Source organism: Engystomops pustulosus, chromosome 6 (genome assembly GCF_040894005.1).
Source record: "Engystomops pustulosus chromosome 6, aEngPut4.maternal, whole genome shotgun sequence".
Classification (NCBI taxonomy): Eukaryota; Metazoa; Chordata; class Amphibia; order Anura; family Leptodactylidae; genus Engystomops; species Engystomops pustulosus.
The window spans coordinates 115,539,993-115,567,798 of record NC_092416.1 but is presented as its reverse complement, the minus strand read 5'-3'; the positions used below and the strand labels follow the sequence as shown (position 1 = coordinate 115,567,798).

The 27,806-nt window shown below is 40.6% G+C and overlaps 1 protein-coding gene across 2 annotated transcripts in view; it reads left to right on the top strand.

Annotated features, from left to right (window-relative positions):
• The first annotated feature begins 5,979 nt into the window (after positions 1–5,979).
• The window catches only part of ATP9A (ATPase phospholipid transporting 9A (putative)), a 94,239-nt gene continuing 72,412 nt past the window's right edge, over positions 5,980–27,806 (top strand). For both annotated transcript variants that reach the window (XM_072110643.1, XM_072110644.1), the window contains exon 1: positions 5,980–6,164. In XM_072110643.1, the coding sequence (XP_071966744.1) occupies positions 6,097–6,164 (68 nt within the window). In that variant the 5' untranslated portion in view covers positions 5,980–6,096. The remainder of the gene's footprint in view (positions 6,165–27,806) is intronic.

The following is a 27,806-nucleotide window of genomic DNA, read 5'->3' as shown; positions in this document are numbered from 1 at the left end:
TAATAGGGACAACTAGGCCATCTCTGGACCGTATACCCGGTAATCCTGCCTCCCCTGGATGAAGACTGGTGAGACCCAACCTGTTTTTACCTCCCTTACTATCCCCTGCCTACACATGTAATATACTTGGCTTAACTGTACCCCTGTATGCCTATTAAGTTGTACTTTCACTAGGACACTCTAATGTCCTTAATGGTCTCTTTGTCACTAGGTCTATGTTTTTAAAGGAAGAAACTTTTTTCCTCTGTTATTGTTGTATGTTTATCCTAGCCACAGATCCATAGGTGGCTTTTTTATATAATAATAATTAAAAGTTAAGTATTAACTACTATTGGGCACCTTGCTTATACTACTAATTTCTAATCAACCAATCACACGGCGGCAACTCAGTGTACAGTCTTCACAGTGTGCTGTGGCTTAAAAAGTTTCTGGGTCATTTTACAAACTGTAGTCATCTGCATATAAAATGTATTCAAAAAGTAGAAAACAGGTAAAGATCGGCACTTCAGGCTGTTAAACTATCTTCTTTATTCAATATTAATTAAAAAGAAGTGGTCATGGTGCATAATCTAGGAGACCCCCGATTCTGCTGCCTTCTCAATTGTCAGAATAATCTGATCAGTGTTTAAGGCAGGCAGTTCTAGACGGTGGTGGGGGACGCAGGTATATATTGTGTATTTAGGATTTTCAAAGCCATTTGATACAGGGAGAGAGCTGGTTCTAGGAGAAAATCTGTGTATTTGGTTAGAAATTGGTTAACTGATCGATAACAGAGGGTTGTCATGAACCCCTTCCTGTATTTGAACTTCGTAAAGATCCTGTTTGCCGTAGGAAATGTATGAAGGGGGCTTATGGGCAGAACCGTCTTCAATCAGTGCTGGTACCAACTGCAAGTGTTAAATACCCCTGGCAAAGGTGACTTGGTGTTCAAATGTTGGTGGTGAGCTGATCAGAACTGTGACGTCATTGGGACGTGACTACTAGTGGCCTTGACAGCCTGGATTTACGTTAAGCCCTCCAGGCCTGTGTTTAGACAGTATCTGTAATGGTCTATGAGTAACTTACTGAAACAGATGAACTTGAAAATCCCCCTCTACTGCAAAATGGTAGTATTGCAGTATATGTGGGAGTTATCAGACCTCCCAGGGTTCAAGTCCCTGAAGTGGTTCTAAAAATACTGTTAAAAAAACATAAAAGTTCAAATCACCCCCTCCCCTTTCCCTAGTAATAATAAATAAACAAGTAAAATCATAAACGTATTAGATCAGCTAGCCAATGCCCACTGTACCGTAACACGGCGTGTGTATATATATATATATATATATATATATATATATATATATATATTATATACCGCAAATACGCAAAGATTTTATTTTTCATTAAATAATAAAAGAAAGTGAAAGTCTCCCCCAAACACCAGAATTCCACAACTACAAAAAAGTACTAAATCGCCAAAAAAACCAAATATTTTTCATTGTAGTGTCTGTAACAATTCGTACAAGATACCATAGTTGCACCTGCTCGGTGTAAAAAAAGAAAACCCGAAATACTTGCCGAAAATGTGTTTGTTTTTTTTAATTGCTTTACAAAAAATGTTCAAAAAAAAGTTATAAGCACCAAAATGGTACCACTGCAAAAAAAAACAACTTAAATTAGCCCACAACCTTCTCCGTCAACCAAACAATACTAACGCTTCAAAAAAAGCAATACTAAAACAAATGCAATTTTTTTTATTGTAGTTTTTCTTCAGTAAAATATAAAAAAAACCCCTATATACTGTAAATGAGGTATCACCATAATCGTAGTGATCTATAGAATAAAAATTTTATATACCATATTTTGCTGACTATAAGACGCTTCTTACTACAGGGCGCACCCCAGATTTAGGCTTCCAAAAAAGGAAAAATATATTTTGGTTGCACTAAAACACAGTACACACACCTATACACAGAACCCCTGTCTTCCCCTTCTTCTTACCCTGTCCCAGCGTAGCATGGCAGTATCAGACCTGGGGTGATGTAAGAAGCATGTGATCAGTCGGGAGAGGGGAGAGCAGTGCGGAGCCTCTCCTCTCTAGGAGATCGGGTGCAGCTCTATATCACCTGATCTCCATTACAGTGGTCAGGAGGGTCTGGCATTGCTGGATCCTCCTGATTTAGTTTTTTTTTTTCTTTGCTAAAAAGTGCGTCTTATAGTCAAAAAAAATATTATTTTTATGCTACAGTGAACCCCCCAAAAATGCTAAATATTTGAAACATTTTATTTTACTCCACATTAAAGAGGTAATAAATTCTCATCAATAATAATATAAAAGATAAAGATCAACTAAAATGAAGTTTTTTAAGTATGCCAAAAAAATATGAATAAAAATTTGTATAGCGTATAAATGCCCTGTAATAGAATAGTGCAACGGGAAGTGACTTTCCAACACTGTTCAGACACTGTGATCGGGGCAAGTGGGCGGCTGTTTCTGACGGCCATCCATCCTTCGATCCATTGATGTGAACAAGCCAATAGAAGCAATATTAGTCACAATGGGCATCGATGGGGTTAATGGGAGCAACACACATCAAAAATTGCTGCTGTCTAGAACAGCACCAATCATCAGTAGAAAGGGGCATGGCTGGTGGCATTATGCCATCTCCCAGAGAGCTCTTATTGACTAATCTGTGCACCCACTACTGGATAAGGCCTCTTGCACACTAGCGTTGCGTTTCACGTGCGTGTGCAATGCGTGAAAAACTGACGTTTTTGCTGCGTTTTTGTTGCATTTTTCCTTGGAGTAATTTGCGTTTTTTTTGCGTTTTCGGCGCATTTTTGACGCGCGATTCAATGGGAGACTCGAGCATATTTCAAAGGGACCATGGTTTGGGATTAAAATGTGTTATTTAATTGAAAAATAATGTCTTCTGATAATTTGCAAACATCGGCGATCTATTCTTCACTGTTCCGCGCGTATATTATCTCCCGACAATTTAGCAGATGTGAAGAACAGTGAAGAATAGAATAAAATCATTGTACACAGTGAACACAGTGACCACAGGATCATTTAAGATAAAAACACAATGCAGAACACAGTGCAGAATAGATTACAGATGTTCGGCACATCTGCTTACTTGTCGGGAGATACGCGCGGAACGGCGCGAACAAAATAGCATGTGAAGAACAATATATATGTGTGTAAAGAACACATTGCAGATGTTTCCATACATCTGCAATGTATTCTTCACACATATATATTGTTCTTCACATGCTATTTTGTTCGCACCGTTCCGCGCGTATCTCCCGACAAGTAAGCAGATGTGCCGAACATCTGTAATCTATTCTGCACTGTGTTCTGCATTGTGTTTTTATCTTAAATGATCCTGTGGTCACTGTGTTCACTGTGTACAATGATTTTATTCTATTCTTCACTGTTCTTCATTGTGTTTTTTTAATTAAATGCTCGATCGCGAGCAGGGGAAATAATGTTATTCTGGTCACCTAGCAACCCTTACGTTTAAAACGCATTGCACTCGCATTGCACTTGCAATGATTGCGAGTGCAATGCGTTCTTGATGCATCTCCATAGACTTGAATGGGGCGTGAAAAACGCGCGTGACCCGCAAAAATAGAGCATGCTGCGATTTTGACGCGCGTGCAAACGAACGCAAGCACGCGCGTTAAAAACCACGCTAATGGAGAAAGACCCATTGAATACAATGGGACAGAGTGCAATGCGAGTTCTGAGCGTCAAATGCACGCGCAGAACTCGCGCGTGAAAAACGCCAGTGGAGAAGGGGCCTAAGGGTTACCACCTCGCTGGATCTCGCTGGATCCCTTGTTAAATCAGAAAAAAGATTCATAGCAGCACTGTATACAGGTAGGTGCAAGTTCGTAAGTCCCCTGGCTAAAGGACATCAATGAATACTTTCAGGAATAGGCAGCACTCCAATTCAGTTGAAAAAAAAAAAATCAGGGTCTCTATTCCATGTGGCAACGTTTTGGTGGCGCAGCCCCTTTTTCAAGCATAATGTGAACAACCAGCATATAGGGATTGGATAGTACAATCAAAGAGAATTTATATCAAATTCATATAATATTATACCATTTCATATGTGATAAATCTTAACAAGTAAAAAAGATATCCACCAAAAATTCCACATATATTACATACAATCCGTTTACTAGCCCCCTCGTGTCAGCTCTTCATTCCGACGAAAGTGCGATTTGTGACCTTTAGTAAATGAGCCCAGTTAGCTTGGGCTAATGCAGCGGTGTATGACCCCCAACCTTTCCCTTCTTCCCCCCACCTGCTTCACTCCTTTCTTCTCCCTTACCATTTTCATTTATTTAAGATTTTTTGCTCTTTCCTTCTCCTTCTTTAATATCTCTCTACCTAGTTATTAATTTTACACTTATCGCTCCAATTGTCAAAAATTTATTGTTCTTGTATAGGTGGTTAATTCCTTTTTCCTTTATAAGTGGTCCTCTATTGTGGTCCTTTTCTCTAAGGAAAATCTAAACATGAACTTTATTGGACACTCAACACCTTAACCACCGTGGCTATTTAAGGTACTTCTTCTATGGCGCCTCATCAGAAGAAGATTGTCTAACTGTCTAAGGAGCTGCAGAAGCAATGACCCCAGGGCTACCTATGTTAACTTTCTATTAGGCTATAAGTAGTTCAGTGCAATATACAACCTTTTTTGTGCAGCCGCTGATTACCACTGCGGCTGCAGATTGTAACGCGCATGTGCGAGATTTGCAGAGAGTCACGTGACGTCATCGGCTCTCAGCCTGGAGCCCAAGAGTCCATTTACATATTTTTAAAACCACCTTTTTTTTTTTTTTTAGCAAATTGCAGGCATTCCAAGGTATAATAAAAAAGCTAAGGGTTGTGTGTATTGCGCATCTGTTGCGTTTTGTCTTTGTGTTGCTTCTGTTTTGTCGCTGCATCCCCAAAAAAACCCTGAAGGTTTAACATTGATTTGAAGACATAACACTGGTTTCCAAGTCTCATCAGTGGAAAAAAAATTGACGTGTTATCAGGTTGTTTTTGCGGACCCATAGGGGCAAATTTACTTACTTAAATGCTGTGTGCGGACCCTTAGTAAATGTGCCCCATAGACATCTATTGCGATCTGTATCAGTGAAAAACAATGGAGTGCTTTCAAAACTTTTTCCAAGGACCAGTGTAAAAAAGCCAATGTAAAAACACCCTTCAAATCAATGACAAGGGAGGAATCTATGAAAATCACTAAACCATGGATGTGAAAAACAATGCCAGTGTGAAAGAGCCCCAAGAGTTATTGGTGAACCATAAATGATTCTTGTTTCCTTTAAAGGGCCCCACACACGCATGGAGACAGTTTGTAGGAACAATCTCACCCGTACGGCGCATGGTTAAAGAAAATCAACATGATAAACCAGGGGCCCTTACTCATAGATCCAAACACTGGGACTTATTTTTTTTTATTTGCTATCCATAGCTTCATAATCAACGTTTTAAATTATGATAATTAGTCACAAGGGCTCTGGGAAGGTGTAGCTTCACAGGCTGTAACACTGTGCAGTAGCACTTGCCTCTCTCACTGTGAGATTACAGCAGGCGGGTGGGGGGGGGAGTTGGAGAGTGCTCCTGCACATTGTAACAGCCTGTGACGCTGCAGCACGGAGGGGCTCTGGTAGATCCCCTCTGGCTCTTATGGCATAATTATAAAAGTTAATTCTAGAAGGAAGGTCACATATGACAAATATAAGAATATAAGAATATTACCACATTCTATAAGGTTTCTAATGCTGGATGGTAGATTTCCTTCAGGATAAGCGTTATTCCCAGTGTTTACTACCATGTACATAAAGAAAATGCTGCCAGTCCCATGAAATACCTCTGTATTCTGAGTACATAACGGGATCCTTATGTATAGGACTGTGATAGCAGCAGGTCATACAGGGTTAATATAGGTGCAGCCATTGTGTGTGTGTGAGCTGCACTATCTCCGCACAGACAGACCTGCCCCTTGTTACTTGTCAGACTGGAAGACGAAAGGAGAGAGCAGGGCGCATGCTCCACCTTCCTCCAGCAACACCCACAGCCTTACAGCAGCCAAGATGACGGATAATATTCCTCTGCAACCTGTCAGGCAGAAGAAGAGAATGGACGGCAAACACAAGAGAGGGTAAGCGGGCCGCAATCCTGTGCATTGTGCTGGAGCCCAGTCTATACATGTCAGGACCTATAGATATATATGTGACAGGACCTGGGCAGGTGTGGTGTGCAGGGCCCGCACGCTGCATCTGCCTTTACCTCTTCCTGCTAGTGACTATGGGATTTTCCTGTTTGTAATAGAAGAAACCCTTTCATTGTCCAGTTGTCTGTACAGTATACAATGCATTACACTTATGAATGATATCAGCGCTAATAAATGTCTGCCAGATGAAAAGTATTCACCCATCATGTAGAAGACACATAGGTACAGGGGTTATATACACTACTATAAGGCTGGGTGTGTATACATCTCTTTACTATAATTATAGACTTCCAGGCAAACTCTGCAGAACATACAATGGACTAGCATATGTTCTTATACCAGAATATTATAATAATCCCATACACACAATGAGCCACATGTATCAAAAACCGTGCAAACTGCAGCAGGTCCAGTTTTCCTATGTAGTGTTCATGGTGCGCCTGATTCAGTAATTGTGGTGCGCGTTCTTCGTGAATCTGGCGCTCCCTGTACTGCTCCGACAGATTGCACCAACTTTTTTTGGCGCAGCTTTAACATAGGGAGTGCGACACAATTCTGAAATGATAAGTGTAGCGGATGGTCTGACTGTGCACCAAAACTCCCCTTTCAGAGTTTTGTGTCACATCGGATATAATGCAACTGTGACACAAATGTGATTGATACATGTGCAAGCAGTTTGCACTAAAAATAATATGCAAACACTGGTGCAGGGGCTTTAATAAATGTGGGCCATTGTGGTAAATAAAATCTTTCCACGGTTGAGTTTTGTTTTGCAGCAGATTAGTGGCCTGTCGCTTGATGCTGCGGATCCCAGTGCAGATATCATCCCTTGCATTGTATAGTTTGCAAAATCCTGTCATTATACACATTAACAACCAGATGCAGGATTATTGCTGGGGAGAATCGCGTTCAGTTACACTTAACCAAGAAGTTAGTTGCTACATTGATTCTAATCACATGCACATAAGAGTAGTCACTTCAACCGCCTTCATAAGAACCTGTCACCATGATTCCCAGAGGACAGGTTTCCCAAGGCCATTAAATGAAGATTTAATTTGTGCTTTTGTTATATTTCTGAAAAGTACAGTTTTGTTACAAACCTTTACAGTAGCTATAGTCATGCTGACGTCAGCTTACCGCAGCAAGCATTCCCTGCACTTTCGCGGTGAGCTCGATCACTCTGCCATGCGCATTGAGTTAAGACGAGGGCACCTTTGGAATCTTCATGTAAAGGTTCCCTTTAAAGAAGACCTGTCACCTCTAAAAACTGAAGTAGGAGCTGCTTAGTAAGGTAAGCAGCTCCTAGTGCTAGAACAGATGCCGCAGTGTTACACTGCTAGCGTTATCGGAAACCTCTGATAACGCTATCAAACACTGCCGCGCTGTACAATAGGAATGCTGGACCGCGCTGAAAGCAGTCAGCCGTATTCATGAGGTGGCGGTCCAAGGTGCTGCTTCACCCTCAAACCGCCCTCCTACTCCATAGGCCAGCGGTCACTGGTGAGCTTCACGCGGTAGTCACCGCCCCCTCATGAGCACGCTTACAGCGCGACCCTCCTTTTGAATTAACCGGATCTATTCTTTAATAGTTAAAGGGTTATTCCAAAATAGAATTATTAATCAATATTATGGTGGTTGGGCAAAAAAAGAGAGATGGGACAGCTCAGACAGGAACATTTGCCCCACCATGGTCAGGACTGAGTTTATGGTTGTACCCTGGGACAACCGAAATATAAACACCAGGTCTGATTGGAATGATATCAGTGAAATGCTGTATTTTTGTTAATAACATTGAGCTAAATAATGTGTTTATTTGTTATCCTGAGTAAATGTGTCTGTCTTTGTGGGACTACCCCTTTAAGAGGTTAATAATACAACAATTTTTCTCTGTCAGATGTTGTTTGTATAAGGCGTGTGGGCATCTGACCTCTTATTTAATGACAGAGGTGTGTCCACATCCAATGTTGCATATATGGAAAGTTTCTCAGTGGTTTATTGCTTATTTTTTTTCTAACCACTTACAGCAACTGCCTGTGTCTTAAAGGGACATTCTAAGTAATAGTAAAATTCATACTGTACTGCTTGGATTATGAGTTGGCTGAGATTGTTGAGTATAATTCCTCAGATTCTGGTGAATGTGTTACTGGGGAAAACTGGACCAGATTCCTTAATAAAACTTTAAATAATACATTACAGAGGGGTAACAAATGGCCTCTTAGCGATTTTGGTGTTGCAAGACATATCCTATATTTTTTTTTTTCTCAGTTTTACCCCATGGTACTGGGGTTTTTGTCATTGCACCCAATTACCTCTGCATATTTTAGTTGGAGAGCATCTCCACATTAGTTTCTCTAATAACAAAGGAATAACACAGTTGGATGGAACAAGATGAAGGAGGGCCCTACTCGCAAGAGCTTACAATCTATGAGGAAGATGGGTTGATACACAAGGTGACATTGGTCGGAAATGCATTGGTCACAGCCTCCCAGTATATTGCCAGCAAGCCCCCAGTAGTAAGCAGCCAGCCGGCCCCCTGTAATAAACAGCCTGGCCCTAGTTTGCCCAGCTCTTGAAAAAAAAATGGTGGTCCCCGATGCTCAGCGCAGCTCCTCTTCTGTGTGCTGTAAGAGCCGGCACAGCCGCGGCCATGCGCACACTGATGCGGCTGCTGTTGACGTCATAGTATGCGCTCTGCTGGCTGTTACAGAAGACAGAAGTGGAGCCGCGGGGACCAGAGCATCACGGAGAAGACAGAAGAGGAGCTGACTCGTGAGGTTTTTCAGTACATTTTTTTTGTGCTGAAAAACTCTGCTTATACACAAGTATATACGGTTATTGTATTATAGTGTATAAGGTTGGAAAAAGACACCGGTCCATCGAGTGCAACGTTTAAGAATTAAAAAAAAGTTTTTTCCCCATAACCTGTGATATTTTTTCTCTCCAGAAAGGCATCCAGGCCTCTCTTGAACATGTACATAGAGTCGGCCATAACAACCTCCTGCGGCAGAGCGTTCCATAGACTCACTGCTCTTACAGTAAAGAACCTTTGTCTATGTTGATGGTAGAATCGCCTCTCTAGGCGTAGAGGATGCCCCCTTGTCCTGGTCACAGGCCTAGGTATAAAAAGATCTTTGGAGAGATCCTTGTACTGTCCGTTCAGGTATTTGTACATTGTAATGAGGTCTCCCCTCAGTCGTCTTTTTTTTAAGCTGAATAACCACATATTTTGTAATCTGTCATTGCATTCTGGTCCCTCCATTCCCCTAATAATCTTGGCAGCGGTTCCAGTTCTATGATGTCCTTTTTATACATTAGTGCGCAAAACTGTAGACCAGGGGTCAGGAAAGTTTTTGGCCAGGAGAGCCTTGAACACCACATTTTAAAATGTAATGTGCATGCTCAATTGTCCGTTGCACCCACCTGGAAATCCAGATAGCTAGCGTGCCAGAATGTCCAAACCCGCAAGCCCATGAGGCACCGCGCAGGCCCAAAAGTTCGGGTAACCATAGTGACGCATCAGAAAGTCGCTTTCGCACACAGAGAGATAGGAGCCATTGCAGCAAGGAGCCATAAGCTTCCATAGTAGCCTCACCGCCTGCGGGAAAAGAAATGTGTATAAAGTGTGGACAAAATGTAAATATATGATGTAGGGACAGAAGGCTAAGCCATCAAAAGACATCTGGCTCATGATTCAGAGGTTCCCAACCCCTGATGTATTATCCCTATGGGGATAATAAATGTATTATTCTATTCTAAAGATATTATTCTAAGACATTGGGCCACATTTATCACTTTTGTGCGCCTAAGTGTAGTAGTGGCGCCTAAATTCTGGTGCACTGTTTTGCCAGAATTATCACGAGCTACAACCATCGGTGATGAGGTAATTTCCTGCCTCTTATTAATCACTTTAACACAGTTTAGGTGCAATTTTGGTGCAGTTAAGGTGCAATGTTAGATTCAGGCACTTACATGTAATCCTGCTACAAGCTCCTCTCTGCTTCTCCCACATCCCAGAATGAAGATAGCACCCAGGTGTGTGACACCCAGCACCCAGTGACCTCCTCAGCAGGGGCTTCTCCTGGAGGGGATCCCCCAGTGCTGGTCTCCTGCTGCACCCCTGTAATTCTGCACAGTATCCCCCTCAGACACACTGGTGATAATGTGCAGAATTACATGGGGGACACTTGTATGTAGTTTCTACAAAATTCTGCAAAGTTCTCTTGCTCTTGCTTTGAGCTCAGGATTAGTGTCTGCAGTGTCTCGCTAAGCTTTGCTGCTAGAAATGAGCTGTTCTGCAAAGGGGCTGCAAAGTCTCCTAAACATCTTAGTAAAGCATAATACAGAATCAATGATATTGTGGCGACTATTAACCAGGTTCCCCTCAACCTGTAATTTTGATAGTCTGTCAGGTCTGTTGGTTATAAGGTCCAGGAGTGCCACCCCGATCTTGTTGTTTCCAGGACTGATTGTGACAGGAAATTGCCTTTTGTTGTTGACAATAAACTGCTGCATTTGAAGGACCTGAAGGTTTCTGCCCCCCAGTCTATATTGAGGTAATTGTCCCCCATGATATGTACTCTACCATGTTTTAAGGCCGCATCTATGTGACTTAGCAGCAGTTCCTCTGTGTTATATTTGGAGTCTTATAACAAATGCCTTGTAATATTTTATTCTTTTTTCCTTTCCTTATCTCCACCCATGAGGACTCCACATTTTCATTTTCCTCACTGATGCCATCTGGCAGAAAAGGCTTGAGGCAAGATTTCACATTGTGATAGGCCTGCCTGAAGAGATTGGTTTTTAGGGCACACTTGAAACTATTGCAGTCGTCTGAAAGTCCAGGATAGGGTATTCCAGAGAAATTTTGCAGTTCAGGAAAAATCTTGAAGATAGGAGTGGGAGAATAATAAGATTTCTGGCAGATTGAAACGCATGGGTGGGAGAGCTTTGTGGATGAGTGTGAAAAGTTTGAATTGAATTTGCAAGGCACCCGGCTACCCTTGCATTGACTGGCACAGACTTGAGGCATCCGTGAAGTTTCTGGATTGATAGACAAGTCTGGCTCCTGTGTTAAAAAATAAATTGTAGCGAAGAGATTTTTTGAAGACCAAATGTAGGGTGTGACAGTAAGTGAGATGAAAGAATCAGTGCAACAATCGGGGTTTTTAAGGTTTCCATGGTCAGGAAAGGGAGGTGCAGGTTCCTATAGAGCCCTATTAAACCCTTAATGACCACCCTATCGGGTTTCTACGGCGGTCATTAAGGGTACTTCTTTTGACTTGACGCCTTTCTACGGAGGCATGTCAGAAGATGATTTTGGGTCACCGGGTCTCACTGGTGCCGGTGTCGGGCTGTGATATCACAGCCCAAACCCGGCACTAACACCCGGGATCGGAAAAACTAAGATCCCGGGTGTTTAACCCCTTACATGCCGCGGTCAAGCACGTGGATCGGACCCCCCCGATCACTCCTGCTGCTGCCCCCGGGTCCGGCGAGTGACCCGAGGCTTCCAGCTCTCCTTCACGCCGGGTTCCGCCTCCTGGCAGGACCTGGCTGTAAGTAATTGAGTATGCTCAGTTACTTACACTATACACTGCAATACAAGTATATTTCAGTGTAAAGGCTTGCACAAGCGATCAAATTTTATTATATATTTATTATATATTGTTCAAGCCAAAGGATGGAAAATGTTAAAAATAAATAATAATATAATAATAATAATTAAATAAATAAAATATAAGTCCCATAATCTCCCCAGTTACACACATAATGCAAATAAAGTATATAAAACATAAAAAAATTTACATATTTGGTATCACTGCGTCCGTATTTATCTGTTCAATAAATCTAAATCAATATTGACGTAAAAAAAAAAAACATGAAAAACTTCCCATAATATACAATTTTTCATCAAACAGCATCACAAAAAATGTTCTAATATGTGATCAAAAAAAAGTATGTTCCCTAATATGATGCGTCTGAATAGAACAACTCTTTTCGCAAAAAAAAAAAGAGGTCAACCAAATCTGACAACAGAAAAATACACTCACCGGCCACTTTATTAGGTACACCATGCTAGTAACGGGTTGGACCCCCTTTTGCCTTCAGAACTGCCTCAATTCTTCGTGGCATAGATTCAACAAGGTGCTGGAAGCATTCCTCTGAGATTTTGGTCCATATTGACATGATGGCATCACACAGTTGCCGCAGATTTGTCGGCTGCACATCCATGATGCGAATCTCCCGTTCCACCACATCCCAAAGATGCTCTATTGGATTGAGATCTGGTGACTGTGGAGGCCATTTGAGTACAGTGAACTCATTGTCATGTTCAAGAAACCAGTCTGAGATGATTCCAGCTTTATGACATGGCGCATTATCCTGCTGAAAGTAGCCATCAGATGTTGGGTACATTGTGGTCATAAGGGGATGGACATGGTCAGCAACAAAACTCAGGTAGGCTGTGGCGTTGTAACGATGCTCAATTGGTACCAAGGGGCCCAAAGAGTGCCAAGAAAATATTCCCCACACCATGACACCACCACCACCAGCCTGAACCGTTGATACAAGGCAGGATGGATCCATGCTTTCATGTTGTTGACGCCAAATTCTGACCCTACCATCCGAATGTCGCAGCAGAAATCGAGACTCATCAGACCAGGCAACGTTTTTCCAATCTTCTACTGTCCAATTTCGATGAGCTTGTGCAAATTGTAGCCTCAGTTTCCTGTTCTTAGCTGAAAGGAGTGGCACTCGGTGTGGTCTTCTGCTGCTGTAGCCCATCTGCCTCAAAGTTCGACGTACTGTGCGTTCAGAGATGCTCTTCTGCCTACCTTGGTTGTAACGGGTGTCGATTTGCGTCACTGTTGCCTTTCTATCAGCTCGAACCAGTCTGCCCATTCTCGTCTGACCTCTGGCATCAACAAGACATTTCCGCCCACAGAACTGCCGCTCACTGGATGTTTTTTCTTTTTCGGACCATTCTCTGTAAACCCTAGAGATGGTTGTGCGTGAAAATCCCAGTAGATCAGCAGTTTCTGAAATACTCAGACCAGCCCTTCTGGCACCAACAACCATGCCACGTTCAAAGGCACTCAAATCACCTTTCTTACCCATACTGATGCGCGGTTTGAACTGCAGGAGATTGTCTTGACCATGTCTACATGCCTAAATGCACTGAGTTGCCGCCATGTGATTGGCTGATTAGAAATTAAGTGTTAACGAGCAGTTGGACCATTGTACCTAATAAAGTGGCCGGTGAGTGTACATACCGTATATACTCGTGTATAAGCCGAGTTTTTCAGCACAAAAAAATGTGTTGAAAAACGTCCCCTCGGCTTATACACGAGTCAATACTGGACTTAAAAAATAATAAACTTATATACTCACCTTCCGGTGGCCCCGATGCGCAGCGCTGCTCCCCCGATGTCCGCACGACTCGTATTCTGTCTTCCCGGCTCCTCTTCTTGCTTCAGCGCCCGTTTTCTGTAACGTCGTGCTGGGCGCACCCATCCCGGAAAGAACAATGGCGGCGCTCACCACGATGTTAGAGAAGACAGAAGACGGGCGCTGAAGCAAAAAGAGGAGCCAGGAAGCCAGAAGACGAGCAGCACGGACATCAGGGGAGCAGCGCTGCGCATCGGGGCCACCGGAGGGTGAGTATATACGTTTTTTTTGTTTTTTTTTTTAAATTCTGGGCAGGCTGTATACTACTGGGGGGCAGTGCTGTATACTACTGGGGGGCAGTGCTGTATACTACTGGGGGGCAGTGCTGTATACTACTGGGGGCAAGCTGGGCAGGCGGTATACTATAGGTGGCTGGCTGGCTATATACTGGGGGGGTCTGTGACCAATGCATTTCCCACCCTCAGCTTATACTCGAGTCAATAGGTTTTTCCAGTTTTTGGTGGTAAAATTAGGGGTCTCGGCTTGTACTTGGGTCGGCTTATACTCGAGTATATACGGGAAGTTATGGCCCTGAAAAGTTGCCGATAGTAAAAACAATGTGATTTTCTCCAATATTAGTTTTGCTCTGTAAAATTGAGCATAGATAAGGAAAACTAAATAAATGAGGTATCACCGCAATCGTAGTGAACCAGAGAATAAAGATAAAATATTATTTTTAAGTTACGGTGAGCGGGGGAAAAAAAGTGCTAAAAATCCAAAATCCAAATTGATGATTTTGTTTGTGTCCCTCTTGAAATAATTAATAAAATCTCATGAATAAGCTATAGACCCCCAAAATGAATTACCGGTATCTATACATTGGGGCAGATTTATCAAGCTGTCTGAAAGTCAGAATATTTCTAGTCGCCCATCGCAACCAATTGTAGCTCAGCTTTCATTTTACCAGTGCTCATGAATATTTCAAAGGAGAGCTGTGATTGGTTGCCATGGGCAACTAGAAATATTCTGACTTTCAGACAGCTTGATAAATCTGCCCCAGTGTATCTCATCCTGTAAATAATAAGCCTCATTTGTTCACATTAACAAAAAAAATTACAATTTATAGCTTGTACAATGTGACAATACAAATCTACTGTGAATTGCGCTGCTTTGATCCTATGCCTGACCGTGCGCCCATACAGCAGGTTACCACGACATATGGGATATCAGTACAGTCAGAGCGTTTCATCATTTAATTTATTCTGATACTGTCAGTTTTGGCCTAAATTAATGTATTTTCCCAAAAAATTCTATAGTTTCTAAATCACAGGTCCATATTGTTTTAACCCATGTATGTGAAACACTTAAATGGTTAATAGACTCAATAGAAGTTGTTTTACATACCTTGAGGGGTGAACTTTCTATAGTGGGGTAATTTATGGGGTTTTACTATTATTCAGGCCTTTCAAAGTCACTTGAAAGCTGAGTTGTCCCTCAAAATGTGAGTTTTGGCAATTTTCCTGAAAATGAGAAAAATCGCACCTAAAGTTCTGCACCTCATAACATCCTAGAAAAGTGAGAGGACGCATAAAATATCATCCCAACATAAAGCAGACATTATGTAAATGTTAATTATCAAGCTTTTTGGTAGTTTTACTTCCGGTCTGGAAAGCAGAACATTTCAAACTTGGAAAATGAAGAATTTTTACAAACTTTTGCCAAATTTTCACTTTTTTTCAGAACGAAATGCAAAACTTATCACTTAAATTTTACAACTAACATGAAGTACAATGTATCACGAGAAAACATTCTCAAAATCACCGGGATATGTTAAAGCGTCCTGTATAACCAATTATCGTGAGACATGTCAGATTTGAAAAATCAAGTCTGGTCATTGAGCTGAAAACTAGTGTCGTGATAAGGGGTTAACTAACCCTTCTTTTAGCTAAAAATAGTTTCTGTCACATCCCCATAAACCAACTTTATCTTATGTTCCCTGGCATCAGAGAAAGCTTGTCCTGCTTGACCGGCCCTTAAACATTGAATCCAAATAATACTGTATCAATATTTGCATCATTATCAAGTATTGTGATACTTCTCATAGTATCTGGATCACGCTCAAAATTCTGGTATAGGTTCAACCCTAATTTTTTGAAAAATACATTCATTTAGCCAAAAAAATTACAATTGCAAAATTGAACCTCAATTTTTTTTTTAACCCTTAAGAAAAATGTAAAGCATTAACAACCTTAACCTCATTATGACAGGAGCCAACTTCAAACGGCTATATTTCCAGGAGAGTCTCCCCTTTATTATGATGTATGGATTGTGTATGAATGCTTCAGAGACAGGGAGATATCCACCCTTAAACTTGTACTGAAAAAAGATTTTTTTTTTATGTACAGCTTTCTATTGACGACAGAGTGGATATATCATATTAAAGGGTAGATTCTCCTGTTTAATATGACACTAGGTTTGTGTTTCTGGGTGCAAGGGTTCAGAAGATATAGGCGTTTGAAAAGTGCCCCCTCAGCCTGTTAGGTGAAAGGAAGAATATAGAAGAAGCTACAGGAAAGACTTTCACTTTTCAGATTGCAGAAGTACATGCACCCTCTGCGTCTGCAGCTGAACCTCGGAAAGGGTGATGGAATAATGCTGTACATATTTATAACATAGTTTGGTAAAAGTTACTACGTATTTAAACTTTAATTGGAAAAATTACGAAAAACCTTATTTTCCGCACTTTTGACCTGGACATTGTGGCACCAATGACCATTGGTCCTGAAGGGGTTAATAAAAGTTGTTTTACATATCCAGAGAGGTGTAGTTTCTGTAATGGGGACATTTATGGGGTTTATGGGTATCATTTATTTAAATCGCCACCAGGAATTGTGATTATTTCCAAGTATATGAATATGAATGGGTCCATGTAGTGTGGGTAACTTTTTTTTTGGGTGGTTGGTGTTATTATTTTGAAAACCACTTTAAGTGAATTCTGCAGTTTGGTTTTATGTGATTCTCTTGTTAGACTAGAATGACTGGTTCTTAGTGATCTTCTACAGTAAAGCCTGTATTTTGTAACATGAATCCAGAGAAAGTGTTGTATTATTCACTTCCCCTAATCTACTAGAGCAAATTATTGGACTAAACGATGAGGTGCTCCGGTGGTGTAGTTTCAATCGCAGCTTGTAGAGTTATTATAAACCAAGTCTGTTCCTCTGGATCTTCTTATTAGGACACCTCTAGCATCAGTAAAATTGATGGTAGATGTCCTTTAACAATCCTTGTAATTTTTCTGGTATTTGCATATCTGCTATCATTTATTATTATAGTACATGTTAATTATTGCCTCTGGTTCTGTTCTTTTTAGCAGTTTTTGGCTCCTAAATGTGTTTGATTATTCTTGCCAAAAATTGAGATATCATACATTTGATTGTTTGGTTGGCACTGATTAGCTGATAGAAGAGTAATGCTACTTGTAGTGTAACCTTGTGATTGTGATATGCAGTGTGCAGATCCATTGCAGTTTAGTTTGTTTTACCTTCTTGGTTTTCGATTGTTGCGATTGTTGCAAATTACGACATTAACTGAAAAAATAAAGCTGCAAAAAATGAATGTGTTCATTCACACGGTGTTAAATGGACCCACAATTCAGTATCTATAACCTGCTATGGACCCTTAACATATTTAGTCTATGATACCTTGTGAGGGCATCATAAGGCACATGATTTAACAAAAGCCATGCACATATTTTTATAAAAATAATTGCTTATTAACCATTTAGGAGCCCGATAAAGCGTGATGACCACGAATAATGGACTTAAACATCTACTTTTTTTTACGGCCACATTGAATCAGTTTGGTATTTGTTTTGAGTGGAGGCTCATAAAGTAAATTCTCTGAGTGATAGTGAAGAAGTGTCCTGACAAGGATGTGCTCTTCATTTTAATGGAAAGGATGCAAAGTCAGATGAAGTTACACCCAGGTTTCCAGTACACTAAAGATGACTTGAGTTTTTTTTTTTACCTTTTAACAACTTGACTGGAGACTTATTGTTTCGTGGGTAAATGTTCCCTTTAGAAACAATACAGCTGCAGTTGATCCTGGAACAAGCTTTTCCAGTGTCTGCTGAAGGTGCTGTCGCTTGAATGACGTGTGTCCCAGTTGTCTCGGGCTGTGAGTGCCAGCTCACTGAATCAATATCTGTGTCCTTTCGCTCCTGAGTGGCAGAGCCCGGCATGAAATGTAATTCACACAGTTATCTGTGTATTGCATCGTTCTGTGCTTATCTATTCTATGTAACAAAAACAGAAAGTAGCAGATTTTTCTACACAAACCTCTTGGGTTCCCCATTTTGTAACCCCATCCACTTTCTTAAAAGGACAATGTTACTATATTTTACTAGTATCCTCAGAGTATTGAATATACTTTCTAGAATTCTCTCTTTTTTATGTGAAATCTCCCTATTTACCTATAAAAATGTCTCTTCCAAAATTAATGTGAAAATGAGCACAGTGAGGTTTAGAGGCTATAGGAGGGCTGTCACTACAGATGTTTCCATCTTCAGTTCTATAGTAACTATAATAATCATACCTTTCAGACTGCATCAGGCTTGTGCTTCTGTAAGCTACAAAACCAGAGGTACAGACAGTTAAGATATCATTGGAAATGTGAGCTGCAGATCCAAAGCCAGTTCCCACCTATTTCTTTAGCTCCCTGTATCAAAGCCTGATCTGAAAGATTAAAGATGAAATTCTTGTTATTAATATGATACCGAAAGCATGTTTCCAGTTACTATAGAACCATAGATGGCCGCATCTGATGTTACTCCCCCTACAGCCTCTATACATGAATCAGCTTGTGTAAAATATGGCTCTTCTCTGCCCATTGTTACATGACTTTGGAGGAGATTTTTTGTACTAGTAAGCGGTAAGATCTCACATTAAAGAGGGAATTATACAAAGGGTTCTAGTACCGTAGTTTAATGGAGTACAATCTGGGTTTCCTTTAACATAAACTTAATACTGTTCTCCTGCTCCACTATTTATGACTATTATGCCCCCACACCGCCTGCACTAGAATCTTAAAGGCCCGCAGTTGGCTGTGAGATCCGGTTATGGTCACATGACTTTTTATCGTCTGGGTCCACCTGAGGATTCTCTGGTCGTCTGGTTGGCCCGTCTTTCGTTGTGTAAAGCCTACATACCATATGCATCGAAAAGATTGTCAAGGAGAAGATTGGCAGTCACAACAGTTCAAAAAAGGAACAAGAAGCAAATAGAACCTTTTGAGAGAAATTTAAAGTTTTTGAAAGCGAACATAAAGAAAGGCCTCCTGAGTGCATCATGCAGAATCTTCCCTGGTTTAGACTCAAATTTAGGAATGTTAACCCCTTAGGGACCAATCCTTATTTTAGAAATCTGACCTATGTTATTTTATGCGATAATAACTTTAGAACGCTTTAGCTTACCGAGATAATTTTGAGATTTTGACATGGTGTACTTCAAGTTGGTGAGAAATTTTGGTTGATACGTTTTGCTTTTATTTGTGAAAAAAAGAAATTTGGTGAATATTTGGAAAAATCTGCACTTTTCAAAATTTTAAAATGACTGCCATTCAGACAGTTTAAGCATCCTAATTAGTTACCAGTTATCATTTACCATATCTGTACTTCATGTTAGTATAATTTGTCTACATTACTATTTCTGTTATTAGGATGTTAGAAGACTTACAAGTATAACTGCAAATTTCTTAATTTTCACACAGATATTCTACAGAATTTGATAACATTTGTTTAATTATTAACATTTGTGCCCCATAACTTTTGCCCAGCCACTGTCATTGGAAACATACACTACATGAATTGTTTTGCAGCTTCTACTGGTTACACCAATACCCCATATGTGGCTTTAATCTGCTTGCAGGCATAAAGTAGGACTCAGAAGGCAAAGAACTGGATTATAATTTGGGCTGTAGATTATGGATTTTGTACAGATGGCTTTAGGGTACCATGGTATATTTGCAATGTCCCTATTATAGAAACTGTACTTCTATAGGAATGTATCTGGGAGTGTAGTGATTATATTTAACCCATTGGTCTTCTTCAGAATATAATGGAATTCAATGATAAAAATGTAAATGTACAAATTTTCTGCATGTATGCCATTTTAATGGCTCATATATTGTGCCCAGCCTATGCCATCCAGAATATGCATCACTAAAATTATTATTCGGTGTACAGTATTCTTCACATATAAATATATTTACTTAGATGATTTGTAGGCAATGCTGTGTGTTTGCAGAGTCTCTAACATTGCTAGAACATAATGATAGCGAAAGAAATGTTTCCTGCCTTCTTTAAAATATTCATCAAGGGGTATAATGGGAATTTGGGGGTGAGGGATTGGGGGATTCTAGATGCAAACACCAAAGAATGTCATTATTCGCAACAAAATAAATGGTTTTAATTTATATCCAAAGAGCTGTGATCGATGCAAAAGCATTCGGCAATGCAAAGGCCAGGTTTAGAGAGGCAAGTTTCACATTGATGGGTAGTGTCTTTCCTCAACCCTCTAGTTGTGCAGTTGCACCACCTTTTTTGTGATCTCCTTTATTACAGTACGAATAAAGCCACTAAGGAGCTCAATGTAATATTTCATTTATGGAGAGGACACAGTATGTTTTTTGTTATGGGGGTATATTTGGTATTGGGGGGGGGGCACAGTGCGCTCTGTTGTGTTGTGAGTGGTAAATATTATTTAGGAGCACAGAGTGTGACATTGTTATCCAGGTGACATTATGCTGTAGTGACGGTGAAATCTTTAGTTACACAGTGTGGAGATGTGCCACACAGAAATGAAGATATCTGGTGGAAAATTCTCCATGATAAGGAAAAAAGGGAGAAGTCATCTTGCGTCTTGAGGTACTGAATCCCACTTTTGAGTCTGATAACTGTAATTACTGACTAACTACCTAGACTATTTTTATAATATCACTGCCTAGTCTTCTTATGTGCTGCAGAAAACATACAAAGGAGTTGAATTGTTATAGTTAGTTATTTTTATTGGGAAGTTAGTGCTAAGCAAACTGCAGCCGCAGTGAACTCCTGTGAAATAACAAATATTTCTAGGCAGCGGTATGGTGGGCCCCCAGAATCAATTTCTCTGGTGGGCCCCAGGCACCCCAGTTCGACCCTTCACTGATATCATAGGTGACTGACACTGGAGCTATAGGTGATGGTGATGCAGGACCTGACACTGAGATTACAGATGACAGTGGCACAAGACATGTGATTTTGATATTACAGGTGACAGTGGCACAGAAGGTAATGAGACTGAGGTGGCAGGTGAAACAGTGACACTGAGCTGGTTGTGATAGTGATGTAACATATGACAGTGACATTGAAGCAACAGATGATAGGGATGAAGGACCTATTGCTAATATTAAAGATGACAGTGACACAGGGCCTTTGATTCTGATATCACAGGTGACTATGACAACGGAGTTGGTGACACTGAGGTAACAGGTGACACTGAGATGGTTGTGACACTGACATTGTGACACTGACAACAGGTGCCAGTGACTATGGAGTGACAGATGGTGATGCTGGACCTATTTTTGAGATTACAGATGACATTGAAAATGGACTTGTAATTCTGAGATGACAGGTGACAGTAACACAGGAGGTATGGTCACTGAGGTAACAGATGATGCAGAAGATGGTGGCACTTGGGAACGACGAAGGAGGTGGCGACACAGGTGAGAGAGCTAATGGTGTCACTCGGAGATATTGATCACTGACAGTGGGGGAGCACAGAGTATACGGGGCTGTTATAGGCCACAGAAAAGGGGATGTGAGCCATAAATAACAGTCTTTCGCTCTCTATTCTCTCTCTGTCTTTGATCGCTTCCTGACTGAAATGAAGTGATCAGAGGCGGAGATTCGGTGTCAGATGCTGGGAAACGGCTGCTGAAAGGGCACACTTGTGGTAATGAACCAATCACAGTGATCGCTGGCCGGATGCTGCTGTGATTGGTCCATACTCTGCTATCGCAGCCGGCTGACGACCTTGCATCTCTGTGTTCCTGACACCCGGAGCTGTCTCCTCCTTTGTGCTTTCAGTACATAGTATCATAGTATATAAGGCTGGAAGGAGACGCAAGTCCATCAAGTCCAACCTTCAAGAATTAAATAAATGTTTTATCCCCATAACCCGTGATATTTCTTCTCTCCAGAAAGTCATCCAGGCCTCTCTTGAACATGTACATAGAGTCGGCCATAACAACCTCCTGCGGCAGAGAGTTCCATAGTCTCACTGCTCTTACAGTAAAAAACCTTTGTCTATGGTGATGGTAGAATCGCCTCTCCTCTAGGCGTAGAGGATGCCCCCTTGTCCTGGTCACAGGCCTAGGTATAAAAAGATCTTTGGAGAGATCCTTGTACTGTCCGTTCAGGTATTTGTACATTGTAATAAGGTCTCCCCTCAGTCGTCTTTTTTCTAAACTGAATAATCCCAAATTTTGTAATCTGTCATTGTATTCTAGTCCCTCCCCATTCCCCTAATAATCCTGGTTGCTCTCCTCTGCACCCGTTCCAGCTCTACTATATCCTTTTTATACACTGGTGCCCAAAACTGTACACAATATTCCATGTGTGGTCTGACCAGGGATTTGTATAAGGGCAAAACTATGTCTTTATCATGAGAATCTATTCCTCTCTTGATACATCCCATTATTTTATTTGCTTTAGCAGCAGCCGCCTGGCTCTGGTCACTAAAATTAAGTTTACCATCCACCAATACGCCCAAGTCCTTTTCAGCTTCAGTTTTACTAAGTAATTGACCGTTTAGAACATACTTTTAGAACATATACTTTTTGTTTCCATGGCCCAAGTGCATAACTTTACATTTATCTACATTAAACCTCATCAACCATTTCTCTGCCCATCCCTCAAGCTTCCACAAATCCCTCTGTAATGCTAAACTATCGACCTCAGTATTTATTACTTTACACAGCTTAGTATCATCTGCAAATATTGAAACTTGACTGTGTAAACCCACTACAAGGTCATTAATAAAAATATTAAAAAGAAGTGGCCCCAATACTGACCCCTGTGGCACTCCACTGGTAACATCAACCCAATCTGAGAATGTGCCATTAATGACCACCCTCTGTTTTCTATCACTAAGCCAATTACTTACCCAGATACACAGATTTTCTCCTATTCCCAGCAGTCTCATTTTATATACCAACCTTTTATGTGGCACGGTGTCAAATGCCTTTGAAAAGTCCAGATATACAACATCCACAGCGTCCCCCAGATCCAGTCTTGAACTTACCTCCTCGTAGAAACCAATCAGATTAGTCTGACAGGACCGATCTCTCATAAACCCATGCTGACGCTGGGTTATAAGGTTGTGCCCAGTGAGATACTCCAGGATAGCATCTCTAATAAACCCCTCAAATATTTTCCCCACCACAGCAGTTAGACTTACGGGTCTGTAGTTTCCAGGATCGCTATTTGATCCTTTTTTGTATATTGGTACCACATTTGCTATGCTCCATTCCTGTGGAACATAACCAGTCCTCAGTGAATCTTCAAATATTAAAAATAACGGTCTGTCTATCACCGTACATAATTCATGCAGAACCCGGGGGTGTATGCCATCTGGCTCAGGTGATTTATCTATCTTAGTGGTTGCGAGGCGGCGCCATACCTCTTCCTGGGTTAAAGGAAACCTACCACTTGTAGTGGCAGGTTTCCGATGGCAATACCGAGCACCAGCTCAGGGTGAGCTGGTGCCGGAGCTTATTTTAGTTAGTGTTTTAAACCGCGGTATCGCGGTTTAAAACACTTTTTAAACTTTATAGCCGGCGCAGGCAGGTACGCGCTCGGCGCTTACCGTGCGCGCGGCTACATAGGAAGTGAATGAGAGCCGCGCGCATGGTAAGCGCCGAGCGCGTACCTCCATGCGCCGGCTATACAGTTTAAAAAGTGTTTTAAACCGCGATACCGCGGTTTAAAACACTAACTAAAATAAGCTCCGGCACCAGCTCACCCTGAGCTGGTGCTCGGTATTGCCATCGGAAACCTGCCACTACAAGTGGTAGGTTTCCTTTAAACTGTTGACATTATAAAAATAATTTACATTATTCCTCATTGTGTCTTCCACCAGGGGATTTTCCTGGGTAAAGACAGTTGAGAAGGCGACATTCAGTAGATTGGCCCTTTCCTCATCTCCTTCCACCATGACCCCCATGTTATTTCTAAGGGGACCCACACTCTCTGTTTTTAGTTTCTTATCATTTATATACTTGAAAAATAATTTGGGATTATTTTTGCTCTCCCTGGCAATATTTCTCTCAGTCTCTATTTTTGCGGCCTTTATCTGCTTTTTACAGGATTTATTTTTCTCTCTATAATCCTGTAATGCCTCATCGCTACCTTCACGTTTTAGCACCTTAAACGCTTTATCTTTCTCGCTTATTGCTTTCCTTACAAGACTAGTTAGCCACATAGGCTTTTTCTTGTTCCTTTTATGCTTTTTCCCATAAGGTATGTGTTTCTCACAGGACTTTTTCAGAATATATGAAAATATATAAAAGTCCCATTTTTTGGGGGGGGCTTTTGTCTTTGAGAGCATTATCCCAGTCTATGCCTTTAATGTCTTCCCTTAGTTGATGAAAATTTGCCCTCCTGAAGTTTAGAGTGTTGGTTGCCCCTTCACTAACGTGCTTAGTAAAGCGTAATACAAAATCAATGATATTATGATCACTATTACCCAGGTTCCCCCCAACCTGTAGTTTTGATACTGTATCAGGTCTGTTGGTAAGGATAAGGTCCAGCAGTGCCCCCCCTCTTGTTGGCTCCAGGACTAGTTGCGACAGGTAATTGTCTTTTGTTGTTGACAAGAACCTGCTACCTTTGAAGGACCTGCAGGTTTCTGCCCCCCAGTCAATATCTGGGTAATTGAAGTCCCCCATGATAAGTACTGCGCTATGCGCTAAGGCACCGCATTTCCAGATGTACGTATATGTCTCATTGCGCTATGGGGTAATTGAGGAGTATAGTTGAAATCTTAGGAAAATTAAGGCTCAACAGTATGCGCTGGGGGATAAAGCGGGAAAGATTCTCGCTAATAAAGACTAGCTAATTTTATTAGCTAATATTCTTAGAATATTGAATCCACTCAAACCAATATGGTAATTCAATATATAACCCAGAAGAAATTGTTGAAATATTTTGAGAATTCTATTATGCTCTATACAATTTAGAAGAATCCAGGAAGACCCAAAACCCAATATCGGGACCAGCATTGGAGGTGTTTATTGACAGGATGAACTTGCTGGTCCTAGATAACCAGCAAAATTTGGTAATAAATGCACCCTTCACTGAACACAAGGTATAAGACTATACAATCCTTGAAGATAAATAAAGTTCTGGGGCCTGATGGGCTTATTAATGAATATTACAAACTATTTTCAGGGATTTTTTGCCTGTACCTAACTTTTTCTTCTAAACAAATTTAGCCAAGGGAATAAAATCCCAAATGAAATGCTTAAATAATAGTAATACATTAAGAGGGTAAATATCCCACAATTCCAAATAACTATTGCCCAGTATCATTACCTGAAAATTTTCACTACAATTATAACTAAAAGAATGAGTAACATAATAAAATATTTGATTCCACGAGATCAAATGGGGTTTATCCCATGACTCGAGGTTATGGATGCTACCAGACAAGCTATAAACCTGATTCAGTTAGCCAACATGCAAACTCCAGGTACATTTCTGTCACTTAATGCCGAAAAGGCTTTTGCCAGGGTACACTGGAGATTCCTAGAAGCAACCTTGATCAAATTTGGATTTAGAGAAAACCTGTCACAGCAAAGAAGCATCCATATTCAATCACAAATTTCAATTTGTCCATCTCCGAACTTTCAAAAAATGTTATTCTGATGCCCTAATGAACAGAAATAACCTTTTAATCTTTACCTAAACATTTCCCGTCAAGTATGCTAATTATGTCCTAAGGATCCATTCCAGATTACTATGAGGTGAGCGGTCCGGCGTATTCATGAGATGGCACACTGGTTCTTCTACATCGCCATGTCAGCCAGTCTCATGACTGTTCTGCGTATGTGTCCCTTTCCAAACCCACTTAGAGATATCACCGAGGATATGCAAGATTTCGGCCGAGAGTAGGATGAACAGAGGCAGGTGTGAGAGTCTGGAGGACAGTATAGCCCTAATTAGCATATTTGTCCGGGGATGAATGATGGCACTTTTTGAAGTGGTCGGGCAACGGAGAAGAAACTCCACTGGAATGTGAATGTAATTAACAGGACTGACGCGTGGTACAATTGGAATGGTAGGTGTCTTTGAAGAATAGCTTCCTGAAGGCTATATTATCCCCATATAAGTCTCCATCCACTTATAAAATGTACTCTGGTTTCTCGTCATCATTGTTTAAAATTAATAACGGGACAAGACGGGTGTAGCCTGTCTCCCTATATTTTTAATCTCGTAATTGATCCATAAGCAAAGGCAGTGAGCAAAAACAATAAATTATAAACATATCATAAGCCTCTATGCTGACAATATTATGACTTCCATAACTAGCTGAATGAACACTATAACTTTTACTCACAGGTCTCCTATTATAAGTTAAACATTAAATGTCAACTAATGATGATCAACAAAAACAATGAATAATTTAAAGAATTACAAAAATCTTTTTCTATTTAAATGGGTAAAAGAGAGCTTTTTATATTTGGGAGTTTTGATATCAAGTACTATAGGAAAAATAATAGTGAATAACTCCAAATTACTAATACAAAAAGTTGAGGGCTCTTGCAAAAATAGAAAATATCAATCTATCTTGGATAGCAAGGATTAACACTATCAAGATGATGATTCTGCCGATCAGGCTGTTCTTTGTTTGCTGTATCCCACTTCCTTTCACAAAAATAACTATCAAGAATTTACACTTAATGACTGAACTTTATTTGGACGAAAGGTTGTCTAAGAATTGCTAAACAGCTCCTATGTGTCTCCCTACAATTAGGGGGAATGGGAGGTGGCAGGCTTCACTACTAGACAAATGTGGAGGACTGAAAAAATGGAAAATTGGAAATATTTAGAAAGAATAATAAATCAAGGTAAAACTACTAAGGCTCTCCTAATTAATCAAATTTTCAAAGTGGGAGAAATAAAAATAAACTTCAAAACTTTCAAATATTGAAAGTGACTCATAACATTCCACACGTTTTGGTATCAATAAATGCAGATGAAAGATTACCTGGGCTCACATGATATTTTGAATAAAATAAAAAATAAAATGAGACCTCAATGTGATCGTAGTCAGTTTTTGAGTCAAGTTCTGACAAAGAGATTTCCAGAGTACATATTAAAATGGAAAGCCCATGTGAATAAACAATTTGATCTGTAAACATGGTTGAGAGCCATGAAAACTGCACGTAAACTCGGGATCTGTATCAACCACTTAGAAAACTAAAAAGAAAATTGAACTAGCCTGGTAGCTAACCATGACAATCTCTGTTGGAAGAAATGTGGCTTTGAGGCAGATCAATTTCCCATATGGTGGGAATGTCCATTTATTAGAGATTCTGGGACCATGTGTTCACCCTAACTAATATCCAAGCTTACCTACATTATTATAATTCCAAGTCCAGAATTTGCTGTGCTAAATTTAAGTATGGAAGATAAACCTCCAAAATTGAGATGGGCAGTAAACTAAATATTGGCAGCCACGCAAGCTGAGATTAAAGCATTGGGACGAGTGCATTTTTATGTCCTATAAAATTAATGTTACTTGTATGTATGGAACAATTGTGGATATTATTTTATGTTATGTATTGTAGGAAACTTTGTTTTTGTATGAACCGTATATACTCGAGTATAAGCCGACCCAAGTATAAGCAGAGTCCCCTAATATTAACACATAAAACTGGAAAAAACCTATTGACTTGCGTATAAGCCAAGGGTGGCAAATGCATTGGCCACAGCCCCCAGTAGTATATAGCCAGCCAGCCCCCTGTAGTATATAGCCAGCCAGCCCCCTGTAGTATATAGCCAGCCAGCCCCCTGTAGTATATAGCTTGCCAACCCCCCACCCCCCTCGCCACCAGTATACAGCCCCTGCCCCAAATATGCCTGGA